The sequence below is a fragment of the Rattus norvegicus genome, chromosome 4, assembly GCF_021556685.1.
Source record: "Rattus norvegicus strain SHRSP/BbbUtx chromosome 4, alternate assembly SHRSP_T2T, whole genome shotgun sequence".
Taxonomy (NCBI): domain Eukaryota; kingdom Metazoa; phylum Chordata; class Mammalia; order Rodentia; family Muridae; genus Rattus; species Rattus norvegicus.
In genome coordinates this window covers 11,501,471-11,513,547 of record NC_141537.1, presented here as the reverse complement: position 1 = coordinate 11,513,547, position 12,077 = coordinate 11,501,471, and the positions used below count along the sequence as shown (strand labels likewise).

The 12,077-nt window shown below is 51.9% G+C and overlaps 1 protein-coding gene across 2 annotated transcripts; it reads right to left on the bottom strand.

Moving 5' to 3' along the window:
* Positions 1–1,064: 1,064 nt before the first annotated feature.
* Asb10 (ankyrin repeat and SOCS box-containing 10) lies at positions 1,065–10,166 on the bottom strand. 2 transcript variants are annotated; one of them, XM_087658540.1, is made up of 6 exons: positions 9,834–10,166; positions 8,785–9,052; positions 6,496–7,015; positions 1,951–2,064; positions 1,507–1,692; positions 1,065–1,352 (listed from the first exon to the last, which is right to left on the bottom strand). In XM_087658540.1, the coding sequence occupies exons 1-5, from the start codon at positions 10,102–10,104 to the stop codon at positions 1,507–1,509; spliced, it is 1,359 nt and encodes a 452-aa protein (XP_087514666.1). In that variant the 5' UTR covers positions 10,105–10,166; the 3' UTR covers positions 1,065–1,352.
* Between the last annotated feature and the right edge of the window lie 1,911 nt (positions 10,167–12,077).

Here is a 12,077-nt window from a genome sequence, read left to right as displayed (position 1 = left end):
CCAAGCCCCGCCCCACATAGTCTGGCTGCTTGCAGTTGGCTGAAAAGTGCTCTGAATCCTGGGAACTCGGGTCCAGGGACCTCTGACATCACAGCCCACAGCCCACTGGCTTGGTGCTCTGCAGGTGGGTCATCCCCGCTCGCTCGCTCCCTGCTGGCTGCTGCAGCCCCCAGATTGTAGGATCCTGGTTACAGCAGTGCGAGCAGCGCTGCTCCAGCTCTACCCGGTTACAGACAAGGAAACTTGAGTCTAGGCAGACTTTCACTCCACAGCAAGCTAATGGCAGAGCTGAGGGTAAAACCCAGACCTGACAGCCCTACACTCTTGCCACCACAAAGCTACATTTAAGGGAGCAGATTAAAGAGGCTGGAATGATGGTTCTGAAGTTAAGAGCATGGGCTGCTCTTCCTAAGGACCTAGGCTCAGTTTCCAGCACCCACGTGGCAGCTCACACCATTTGTAACTCTTGTTCTAGGGGATTCTACTCTCTCTTCTGGCCTCCAAGTGCATCAGGCATGACGATATGTGCGCGTGCACATACACACATATTCAGGTAAAACACTCTTATACAGAAAAAATTAAAGTAGATTAAATAGAACAGGAGCCAGATGTGCACTGAGTGATGTTCCCTGATCTACAGGTAACACGGGCAGTGGGTAAACATGGTTGTTTTCCTAAACCTGGGCCCCTGGTATCACCCAAGCCATGGTTGCTCTCTCTCTCCTACATCCATGAGCCCTTCCCAGGGGCTCTTCCATGTCCAGTGCCTGGCCACCGCTTCCCTTTACACACACCGCTGCCCTGCCCACCCTGCAGGCTGTTCTGACAAGTTCTCACTGCCGAGGCCATTAAGCATTGCATGTGAGGAGAGAGGCAGGTTGTTCTGGGACCTGCAGCTGGATCCTGAAGGAAGAGGTGAGGTGGCTTGCACAAGGGGTGGCCTACTCTGATTCTGTGTGAGGGAGTAGCACTAGGCAGATGGAGTCTTGTTGGAGACAGCACCAAATCACACAACCTATAGACTTAAAAAAAAAAAAAAAAAAAAAAGACAAAGTCTCACCGGGTAGCACAATCCACCCTCCTGCTTTTACCTCTCAAGGACTAAGATAACACCTGCACCATCGCTCTGGGCTTCAGCCTAGAGATTTCCAATGCACACACAGTTTTGCACAGGGGCCTTCTCTGCACCACTACCAGCTGGATGCTGCTCGGGCCTCTTCCCTCAAGTGTGCATCAAGACATCCATTACTGACTTGAAGGTGGGCCTTGGGCTGGGAATAACCCGCCTGGAGTCATTTATCTCTGAGAGATGCCCCTTGGGAAGTCTGCTTTGTTCGCAGGGTAGTGCACATCTGGAAGGAGAGACAGGCATCAAGGAACTACTGTGGCCGTGGAAACAGCTGGTTCAGGCCAAAACCACCCTCCAATCTCCCTTCAACTTGCCAACACCCCACCCCACCCCCCATCCCCGGAGCACAGTGGCTGCCTCCAGAAACCAGAGCTCACCTAGTAGAGCAGATCTTCAAAGTCCAGCTGCAGGTAGCAGAGCATGCGCGGTGGCAGGGGTAGCCGTGGAAGGGCGTGGGGCAGGCGGCCCTCCAGGTGAGTGCGGAGCGCCCAGCGGCAGAGGTGCTGCAGCGACCTGGGTTGCTTCACCAAAGCGAAGAGGGAAGAGTAGAATCCACAGTGCTTCTGGAGACAGACAGAGAGGACTCAGTGAGGACAGCCTTGAGAAGCCGCCACACACTTCTAACAGGGCGAGGAAGGTGACCACTGGGAGCATCTCCAAGAACCTCATACAAACTCTCAGAACTCACTCCAAAGGTCTATTTTTCTAGATACGCGTGGGCTGTTAGGTAATCTCTATGGAGGACAGACAAGGCTGCTGCGCATTGGATATCGTCTCCCAGGGCCAAACTGAGTGCTGTGCTAAGGGTTTGGGATGCTGACCTGTAGGATCTCAGGTGGCACCAAGCCCTTGGCCTCCTCAGGAAGCTGAACTACACGGTATGTGTTCATCAGGACCTCGATGGTGCGTGGCGACATGCACCAGCGATCCAGCACCTGCAAGAGGAAGAGATTTGTTAGAGAATCCTGACAGGCCATGTGGGGTGACCGGATGACCAGAGCAACCGCTGTAAACTTTCTCCCACAAAAATACTGCAGATCGGGGTTGGGGATTTAGCTCAGTGGTAGAGCGCTTGCCTAGAAGCGCAAGGCCCTGGGTTCGATCCCCAGCTCCGAAAAAAAAGAACCAAAAAAAAAAAAAAATACTGCAGATCTAGCGGATCTGAAAATGAGGTTTTATTTACTTGATTCTTTTTTTTTTTAGATTTTTATTTGCTTGTTAATTTTTAAAGATTTTTTTAAATGTAAATTTATGTATATGAGAGTTTTGCTGGTATGTATGCATGTGCAGTGTCCATAGAGGCCGGAAGAGGGCGTTAGATTCCCTGGAACTGGAGTTAGAGATGGTTCTGAGATGGTTTTGAGTCCCAGCACCCACATCGCTATGGTCCTCTGGCACCCAGATCTGGAAGAGCAGCAAGTGCTTTAACGTCCCAAGCCGTCTCTCCAACCCCTCTCAATGAATAATAAAGAGGAGCTCAAACTGACAGATCCACCTGCCTTTGACTCCCAAGCCCTGGGTTGGATGTATCTGTGTGTCTGTATGTGTATACCATTTGTGGTGCCTGAAGAGGCCCAGGGAGGGAGTCAGAGCCCATGGAGCCAAGATGGCTGCTGGGAGTTTAATACTTATATGCTGGGATCACAGATACACATCATCAAGCTCAGTCTGGAGACAGGATGTTTGCAGATTCGACCAAGTCGACGGTCATTAGCGTGGTCTCTATCCAATATGGCTGTAATTCATATGTGAAGAACAGGGCTTATATATAACTTAGTAATTTGCTTAAGACCCTGGCCCAACCTACAGTACCATATAAGCTGGATATAATGCCCATAATCCCAGTAATCGAGAGGAAAATGGGAAGATCAAAAGTTCAAGGCAGACATATCTCAAGTTTGGGTCCTGCAAAGGCATCACCACAAGATGTCAAAGTGATTCCTTGGGCACAAACCAAGGAACACCAGGGAACTACTGAAGCTGGAAAGAGGTGTGTAGTACACCTCCCAGAAAGAAAGCGACCTTCCAGCACCTCTATTTCTAGCTCCAGCTTTCAGAACTGGGAGGGGGAAGACTCGTGTGGCTGTTAGCATCTCAGCCTGTGGTACTTGGTTGGAGGGGCACCAGAAAGTCGACAACTGTATTTCTAGAGTTCACATAGCTCGAGTCAGATCCTTTTCCCAGCACTTTGCAGGCACAGACCCTTAATCCTCGTCTCTGCTATTGTCTTCAACTTGTGAGGGACGCTGAGGCACAGAGCATGTAAGAAACTGCCAGTTCTAGCAGGCTTACTTGTTGCTGCAGCTCCTCGCTCCCACCTACTGAACTATCTGCCCTCCAGGGCTCTGTCCTGGGTTTTCCTGCTGACTAGAGCGGCCTGGCTGTGAACTCCTCAGCAGATTAAAAAGATCAGTGCTGGGGCTAAGGATACAGCTCATGTGGTAGGGTTTGCCTAGCATACCTGACGCCTCTGATTCAATTGTAAGTGCCACAGAAACTCCGTGTGGATCTCAGGTCAGACATCATAGCTTGTCTGGGCTACCTGAGACCTTTATGAGACGCTTCTCATAAAAACAAAAGCCCTCATTGGAAAGATGCCTCAGTGGTTAAGAGCTCTTGCTGCCCTTGAAGAGGACCCATCATCTACATGGCTGCTCACAACCATGGTAACTACCGTCCCAAGGGATCCAGTGACCTCTTCTGGCTTCTGTAGATACCAGGCACAGACATGCCTGAAGGCAAAATACCCATACAGGTAAGAATGTTTTAAGTCAAAAAACTTATGCATGCCTTTAATCCCAGCACTCGGAGGCAATGAAACTGCTATGTGCTGTGTCCCCAGGGAGCATCTCCACATATAACCCCCGCCTACCTCACCACTGAAATTCCAGGTGAATGCCCCTGGGTAGTGGGGCAGGTGGAAGGATGTAGTGCTGGCACGGGGGTTCCTGAGGCCAGAACTTATGTGCCCTGTGCCTCCCTTTCTCACCCTGTCTCTGAACAGTGTTTATCAGGGCTGTGCCAGCCTAATCTGTCCGGGACATCACATCTCTGCTGGAAAGGCCTGCTCTGTTCCTTCCCTCTCTCCAGGGAGTCCCCTTGCTAAGTCCCACCTCTAGGAAGCCCAGGCAGTCCTCAGATCCCCACTAAGGCTGTGCCGGCTAGCCTTGCCCTCTAACCTGTCTGATTGCTTCTTCTTCTTTTTTTAATATTTGTTTATCTAATGTATGAGTGCTCTATCTGCATGTATACTATGTGCCAGAAGAGGGCATCAGATCCTGTGAGCCACCATGTGGTTGCTGGGATTTGAACTCAGGACCTCTGGAAGAGCAGCCAGTGCTACTTAACCACTGAGCCATCTCTCCAGCACCTGTCTGATTGCTTCTTATGTTAGTGTGGTTCCTCACAATTTAGCAAGAGCTTTCCCACTCCTATCCATCCGCTTCATTCCAGAACACCAGCAATACACCCTGCGCACTGTGCATAGGTCACAGTTCTAAGTTACCCGTGTGAACTGTATTTCGAATATGAACCCTGGGCTATAGGGAACCCTTTTTTACAAATGAGGATACAGGCACAGGGAAGATTAAACAACTTCTACACACAGGTGCCCGGCGTCAGAGCCTAATCTTTCCTTTCTTGTTTTCTTTCTTCTTTTGTTTTGTTTTTGTTTTTTATTTTTCTTTTGTTTTCCAGACAGAGTTTCTCTGTATAGCCTTGGCTGTCCCAGAACTTGTTTTATAGACCAGGCTGGCCTCGAACTCAGAGATCCACCTGCCTCTTCCTCCCGAGTGCTGGGATTAAAGGCTGCAGCATCATGGCCCGACAGAGCCTACTCTTTTCATGGTCACCAGACTTGCAGGCTATGGTTAGGCTGAGCAGCCCGGCAGTGTACATGGTCTGGTAGGCACTGGCCCTCTCTGTAATGTTACAACTTTCCATCTCTTTCTGCAGAGGCTGTAGGCCATGCTAGGAACTTGGGAGCCAAAGACTTTCAGAGACTGCCTTACAGCCGGCCACAGGAGCAATGTCAAGGCCCGACCCCCATCTGGTCTCTTCAGCATCAAGCCCAGTGCACCAGGTTTCTGGAGACCGAGACTGGCTTGCCACATGGGCAAGTCTGAGTTGTCCTTGCTGGGAGGTTGGGACTCTAGCCAAGGCTCGAGGGGCTTCGGATTGTGAGAAAGGGTCAAACAGTGTCCTTCACTTGGTGCCTTCCCTCTAGACGGCTAAAGGGCAAAGCAGGCGGGCTCGGGGGCAGAGGAGGTGGGTTCTGGGATGTCTATCTGCAGCACCAGGTCCTCTTCCTGCCCTGCCTGGCGGGGAAATCATTAGCTGTCAGTACCACAGTCAGATTACAGGAGATTGCTCGTCTCCTAATTATCTGGTGTTAATAGGAGATTAATTAGTGTTAATTGTTGATTTTCTTGTATTTTCCCAAAGGGGAGACCAATCTGCCGAACTCTCGGGCTGTTTAATTATTTGGTCTTGCTTAGGAATCCAGACAGATGCTGCTACGTTTGTGAGCAAAGGGGAGAGGCAGGGACAACAGGGATGGCTGGGGAAGGGGGCTGGGCTAGCAGGGACTTGCCCAGAGCCATTACCCTTTCAGAAGGCCAATTTAGCTTTGACATTTCCCCTTGGAGAACAACTGTCCCTACACCAGGTCCAGAAGCCTCCGTGTTATAATGTAGCTCAACTCAGCATGGGACAAAGACCTGTCCCAGGACATACTAGCCCAGTGTCTCAAGTAGAACTCACGCTGGGGAAGTTAATATAAGATTGAAACGGGAAGATGATGGTCTAAAGTATTTTCGGAGGGCAGTGACAGCTAGTTGGGGGTGGGGAGGAAGGTGTCCTAAACTTTCAGAAAGCAGAGCTGTGTTCCTTCCCAGATGCTCAGAGCCTTTGAGCCTTGGAGATAGATTCAAGCTCTGCCCTCAGGAAGGCTCGCCCATGTCCAGGGCAGATCTCTTCAAACTCTGCCTTCCTCAGCTCAAGGCCTGAAGAAGGCCCCTAAGCCCTCACTGCCGCCCTCATTGGCCCTGGTTCTTCTGTCCTTGTGATCCTTTGTAACTGACCCACTACCCTCACTGTGCACTTTCCTCAGGTGCGCCCACACACACACACGTGTGTGTGTGTGTGTGTGTGTGTGTGTGTGTGCTCACACATGTGTTTACATGCACTCGCTACTGTATCCCTTCCCTTACTTTTGATTACTTGTAGTGTGGAAGAAGAAACCCATCTATCTGTCTATCCATCTATCCGTCTATCCGTCATCTGTCTATCCGTTCAAGTGCTCCAAGCTGCTTTGAGATGCAAACCCGACACAGGTAACTGCCTTCACCCCGCCCCACGGCCCGTACCTTGGGGAGTGCCCCTGGCCACACTCTGACTGCACCATAATTGAGTAGATCCCGCACGATGTGTTCAGGGCTGTGGGCCAGTGCTGTAGTTGGACCGAGCAGAGCACAGTGCAGAGGCGTGTGTCCCCCATAGTCCATGGCATTAGCACTGACGCCACAGGAAAGGAGCAGTTGTACAACGGCTGAGTGGCCATGGCGGCAGGCCAGGTGCAGGGGCCTCTGCTTGTCCTGGTTGGCAGCATCAGCATCTGCCCCCACCGACAGCAGCAAGCTGCACAGTTGAAAACAGCGGTTGGCGGTGGCCTCGGCATCCACTGGGGATTGGCAGCGGGCGTCACAGGCAGTCAGCAGTGGTGTCCAACCTTCAGAATTTCGAACATGAGGACATGCACCCCATCTCAGGAGCAGATCTGCTAGTTCCACGTGGCCAAGCCGGGCAGCTACGTGCAAAGGGGTCTCCTCTTCATCTTCAGACCGACCGTCCACTTGTGCCCCAAACTTCAGGAGCAACTCTACACACCTAATCAGGGAGAGACGGTGGGTGAGGACAGAGCAACATTGCTGCTGGCCTGAGCACAGCTAACACCCTGAGGACTCTGTAGACCTCATGGTCTTCTACCCTCCATTTTCCAGGCTTTCCCATAAACATGAGGCAGAATCCACAATGGATGCCCTGTGCTTGCTCTCAAACTCTCAAACTACTACTGAACTCAGATGCTCCTCTTGCCTCAGCCCCCAATGTGCTGGGATTACAGACACCAGCCATTGCAGCCCATAATAACCTCTCCTCTCTCTCTCTCTTTCTCTCTCTGCGTGTCCGTCTCTGTCTGTCTCTGTCTGTCTCTGTCTGTCTCTGTCTCTCTCTCTCTCGGTGTGTGTGTGTGTGTGTGTGTGTGTGTGTGTGTGTGTGTGTACATGTGTTCAGAGGCCCTAGATTTCCCTGAAGCTGGTGTTATAGGCAGTTGATATGGGTGCCGAGAAGTAAACTCTGTTTTGTAAAAGTGTCTCTTAACCACTGAGTCACCTCTTCAGCCCCAACACAGTGGCCTTAAAAACAAACTGAGAGGCTGGAGTTAGAAGCACTGGCTGCTCTTCCAGAGCACCCGGGTTCAAAACAGCAACATTGCGATGGTTTGCAAGCATCCAAATTCCAGTTCTGGGAGATCCTATAGCCTTGTCTTACCTTCCTTAGGAACCAGGTGCATGTGTGCACATGCACACACACACACACGCACATACGCACACGCGTACGCACGCGCACACACATACACACGCAGGCAAAAACATTCATACACATAAAAGAAACTAAATCATTAAAAACAAAACAAAAGCAAACCCTCACAGCCCTGAGTTCTCTGTGCAGGGCTCATCCCTTCCTTCCTTATGAGGGTACAAGTCACAGCAGTTGCCATGGGGCTGGAACACGTTCTTCTGATAGCCAGCCTCCGTCCCTGGTACTCTCATTAACCTCACATCTCACAGGTCACCAAGGCTGCAGGGACTGACAGCCTTGCACGGGTTTATACACTAGTCAGAGACGCAGGTAATGGCACTCAGCAAAAGAGCACTGGCTGTTTTTCTGAAAGACCCCTGTTTGGTTCCCTGTCCCCGTGCTATACCACCATGCTTGGCATGGAAATTTTTGTATTATATTTATTTTATTGCAGTTGCCTATTGGTTTTGTTTTGTTTTCAGTAGGGCTGCCAGGAAACTTTAAATTATATCATGATTTACTTGTCCTCTCTCTCTCTCTCCATCTCTGTGGTTTCGAGACCAGGTTTGATCTGAAGCTTGCTACAAAGCCTACGTCATCCTGAAAGTCACACTGTAGCCGTGGTGGATGACCTTGAACCCCAGATCCTCCCGCCTTCACTCCCCTGTAGGATCATAGGTGTATGCCAATACACACCAGTGTAGAACATATCTCCAGCTGTAATGCGACAAACCCTGTTGTGACAAACTCACTGGTGGTGAGCTTGACAAGGGGACAAGGTCCTTAGGAGGGGACTCAAGAAGGATGACTCATCCTTTCTGCAAGGCATGCAGTCATAGAGGATGGGAGGCCCTTTCTGCACAGATTCAAGTGGTTACTGGAGTTTCATTAGGTCAGGGTCCTGGATCACTGGTCATAATAACTTAGGCCCCCGCCCCAGCTATCCAGTCTCCCCCAGAGGAGCAGAAGTTTGTTGCTGGGGACCAATGGCTGGATGTCTTGGAAGCGATTACACATTGACACTACCAGCCCAGCCTGCCCCCTTGAGAGTGGACTCAGGATAAGAGATCACTCACTCAAGGATACCAGGCCCCCGGCAGAGATGCAGAGGGCGTTTGCCATCTTGGTCAGGAGTGTTGGGGTCTGCTCCAGCCACCAACAGCACGTGCACACAGGCGGCGTGACCCGCAGCACAGGCCTCATGCAGGGCAGTGCGGCCCCCGGGGGCACTGTCTGGCTTTGCTCGGCGCCTTAGCAGCAACTGAAGAACTTCAGTGTGGCCACGGCTGGCTGCCACGTGCAGTGGAGTGGTCAGTTCCTCTTCAAATGTCAGAGACCAGAGTCCTAGGAAGACAGAAGCAGAGGCCTCAGAACCTAACCTAAAGAGCTGCCAGTCAAGAGGGCGACGCTGACAGAGGCAGACCCAGCGTTCAGTCTGCAGCCCTCCCCTCTCCCACTCAGACCCTGCCATGGCCCGGCCCGTACTCAGAGCACGGATGTTGAAGCGGTAATCTCTCCATCGCTCTGGGTCGCTGGTATCAAAGGTAGAATCAGGAGCCAGACCAGTGCTGGAGTCCGAGAGGATTTGAGAGACAGAGCCCACATCCCCAACAAGCACTGCCTGCCAGAAGGCAAGAGCAGGTCCTGAAGCCTTGCGGACGATGATAGGTCCCAGGCCAGGTTCAGGATTCTCCTCAGGGGCTCTGTCGGGTTTCTCCACCAGCCTGGCGCAGAGGCTGTATCTGTTACCCTGAGGCTCTCCCTGGTCCCTGCACTCCTCTGGGGACCAACTCATGAGCGTATGGGGAAAGGGATATTGTCAGGGGAAAGGGATGAGGAAAAGGCCTCAGACAGAGAGAACAGAAGGAAAGGAGAGGACCATAGGCAGAGAGGGCAGAGGTCCTATGTCCCTTGCTGGAGCCTGACCTGGCCACGATGTCCAACAGGAGCTATTCTGGGCTCCACATGACTTCTATCTTGGGCCAAGGGCTAGGTTGTTGGGAAAGTTTGGTGTGGAGAGCAGCAGCTAGGGACTTCAACTTGCCCTCAGTGCTTGGGACCTCTGTTCCTGAGGTAGCCAGCCCAGCTCCCGTCTCAGGCTTTCCCACGCCCAGCTGTCCCTCACCCCTCTCGTGGCTGCTCCAGCGAGGCTCAGCTGACCGGCTCTCCAGCAGCAAGTCAGCCGTGCTGTGAGGGGGAAACAGGTCCTGCAGCCTTGCCAGGTCCCCAGTGTACAGTGCATTTTGCAGAGCCATGTCACGGCACAGCAGTGGTGATGACCCAGGGGTCCTCCGGGCTGGGAAGGTCTGAGCTTTCCAGATCTGGCAGGTAGGAGCAGAGGGGAAGCACTTCAGATCGTGTCTCCTGCAGTGAGGCGAGTGTCCTCCCCTGGGCATGGCTGCTTTCTAGGAGACAGAGCCAAAGAAGCAAGACTTGAGCCACGCTAAAGTCAAACTGTGCAAGCAGCACTGGGCCCCAGCCAAGAGAAGCCCAGTGTGGGAGGAGCAAGAGACCGTCAGGTCAGCTGTAAATAGCACCCGGCTGTCAGTATCTAGATGAAGTGCTCCTTCTGGAGAGAGGGGAGAGAGGGGCCGGACAGAGCGGTGGGGAAGCAACCCATGACATCGAGGTTGAAGCATTGTCCAAGTCATTGCTTCACAGACAGGAAAACATTCCAGAGAAGGAAAGGGTGTGCCTAGGGACACTCAGATAACTTGCCCCAGACCAGGACTGGAGTCAGGATCCTAAGCTCCCAAGTCTTGCCACTGGCTCTATCACCAAGTCAGCTCCACATGCCTACGTCTGTGAGCTCAAGGGAGGCCGCTGATCCCGTCCCTGAAATACAACTTTCTGCTCCTAAACCCATCGGAGCCTGGTAGAGATAAGCCTCAGAGACTGGAGATGAAGCCGACCTCTGTCCAGGAAAGCAGGGCTCGATCTCCGGGCAGCAACGGAATCACTCCTGTGCCCATTGGGTGCTGAGCCTGCTCTGTTCCCCAGTGTCTATCCAGGTGCTGCTCTCCATTCCCATCAATCCCAGGTACCACATCTCTTCCCGCCACATCTCAGCTTCACTCGCTGGGTGAGCCAGCGCCTCCTACATGGCAACCCTCCCCCTCCATAATTGTACGGTGTCTTTGCTGGAAGTGATCAGGAAGCCTTTCTGGCTATTGAGCACTGAGTCTGCTTTTGTTAAGGTGGTGGTAAAAGGCAAAAGAATGGAGAGAGAGAGGTGAAGGGGACCTTTGGGCTCAGCTCCCTTGCATCTGCCGGTCTCGGATTTTGGATGGCTCTAACCTTGGGCTCTTACCTGGTCCGGCCCGCAGTGATTTTTTTTTTAAAGATTGATTTTATGTATGTGAGTACACTGTAGCTGTCTTCAGACACCAGAAGAGGGCATCGGATTCCCTTACAGATGGCTGTGAGCCACCATGTGGTTGCTGGGAACTGAACTCGGGACTTTCGGAAGAGCAGTCAGCGCTCTCAACCGCTGAGCCATCTCTCCAGCCCCTCACACCGACTCTTAACCACGGGCACTGATTGATTCTTCTCACACCCTCTACACGAGGTTGGCATTTCTGCCAATGCGTCTTCTTCAGCCCTTGTTGACAGTAGTCCTGGCCTCTGAGTCTCCCACTCACTTTGTAGGAGAAAGACTCTAAGAGTTACTTTTCTTCACACAATGACAAAGTGAAAAACAAAAACAAAGAACAAACCAACCCTCACACAAAAACAAATTTGACAAAAAATAACTCAAAGAATGAAGCTTTTATTTTGGCTCCCTGTTCGAGGGAACACAGTCCGTGGTGCTGGCGCAGACTCGGCAGCAGGAGTGTGAGGCAATGGGACACAGTGCCTCCAAAATGAGCAAGCACAGAGGGAAGAATACGGGACCAGCTCACCATAGCTTTTGCACTCTGTATCCCATCCAATGGAATGGTTCCAACACACATTTAGGGTGGCTCTTCCCTTCACAATCTACAAACTTCCCTCCCAGATATACCCAGAAAATTGTCTCCAAGGTGGTTCTAGATACTATCAGGTGTCAGTCAATATTAGCCATGAACCATCAGAGAGAGGGAGACAACTCAGGCACTGCCTCTGTCCTCTCGGTGATCCACCATGGCCCCTCTAGCCCTCCATGCATCTCTGTGGCCCCAAGGCCCCGCCTTCTTCACTCCCTCACTCTGTAGATGCTTCAGCTGCATAATTGAGTCCCAGACCAGGAAGAACCTTAGCAGATATTGTCTAACATCTCCTTACTTCATAAAGAAGAAGACCGAGGCATGGACAGGACAGGTTATAGAGGGAGTGAGTACTGGTGGGCTAAAGCAGGGCTGACTCCCTTCTAGACTTGGTATTTTTCCCT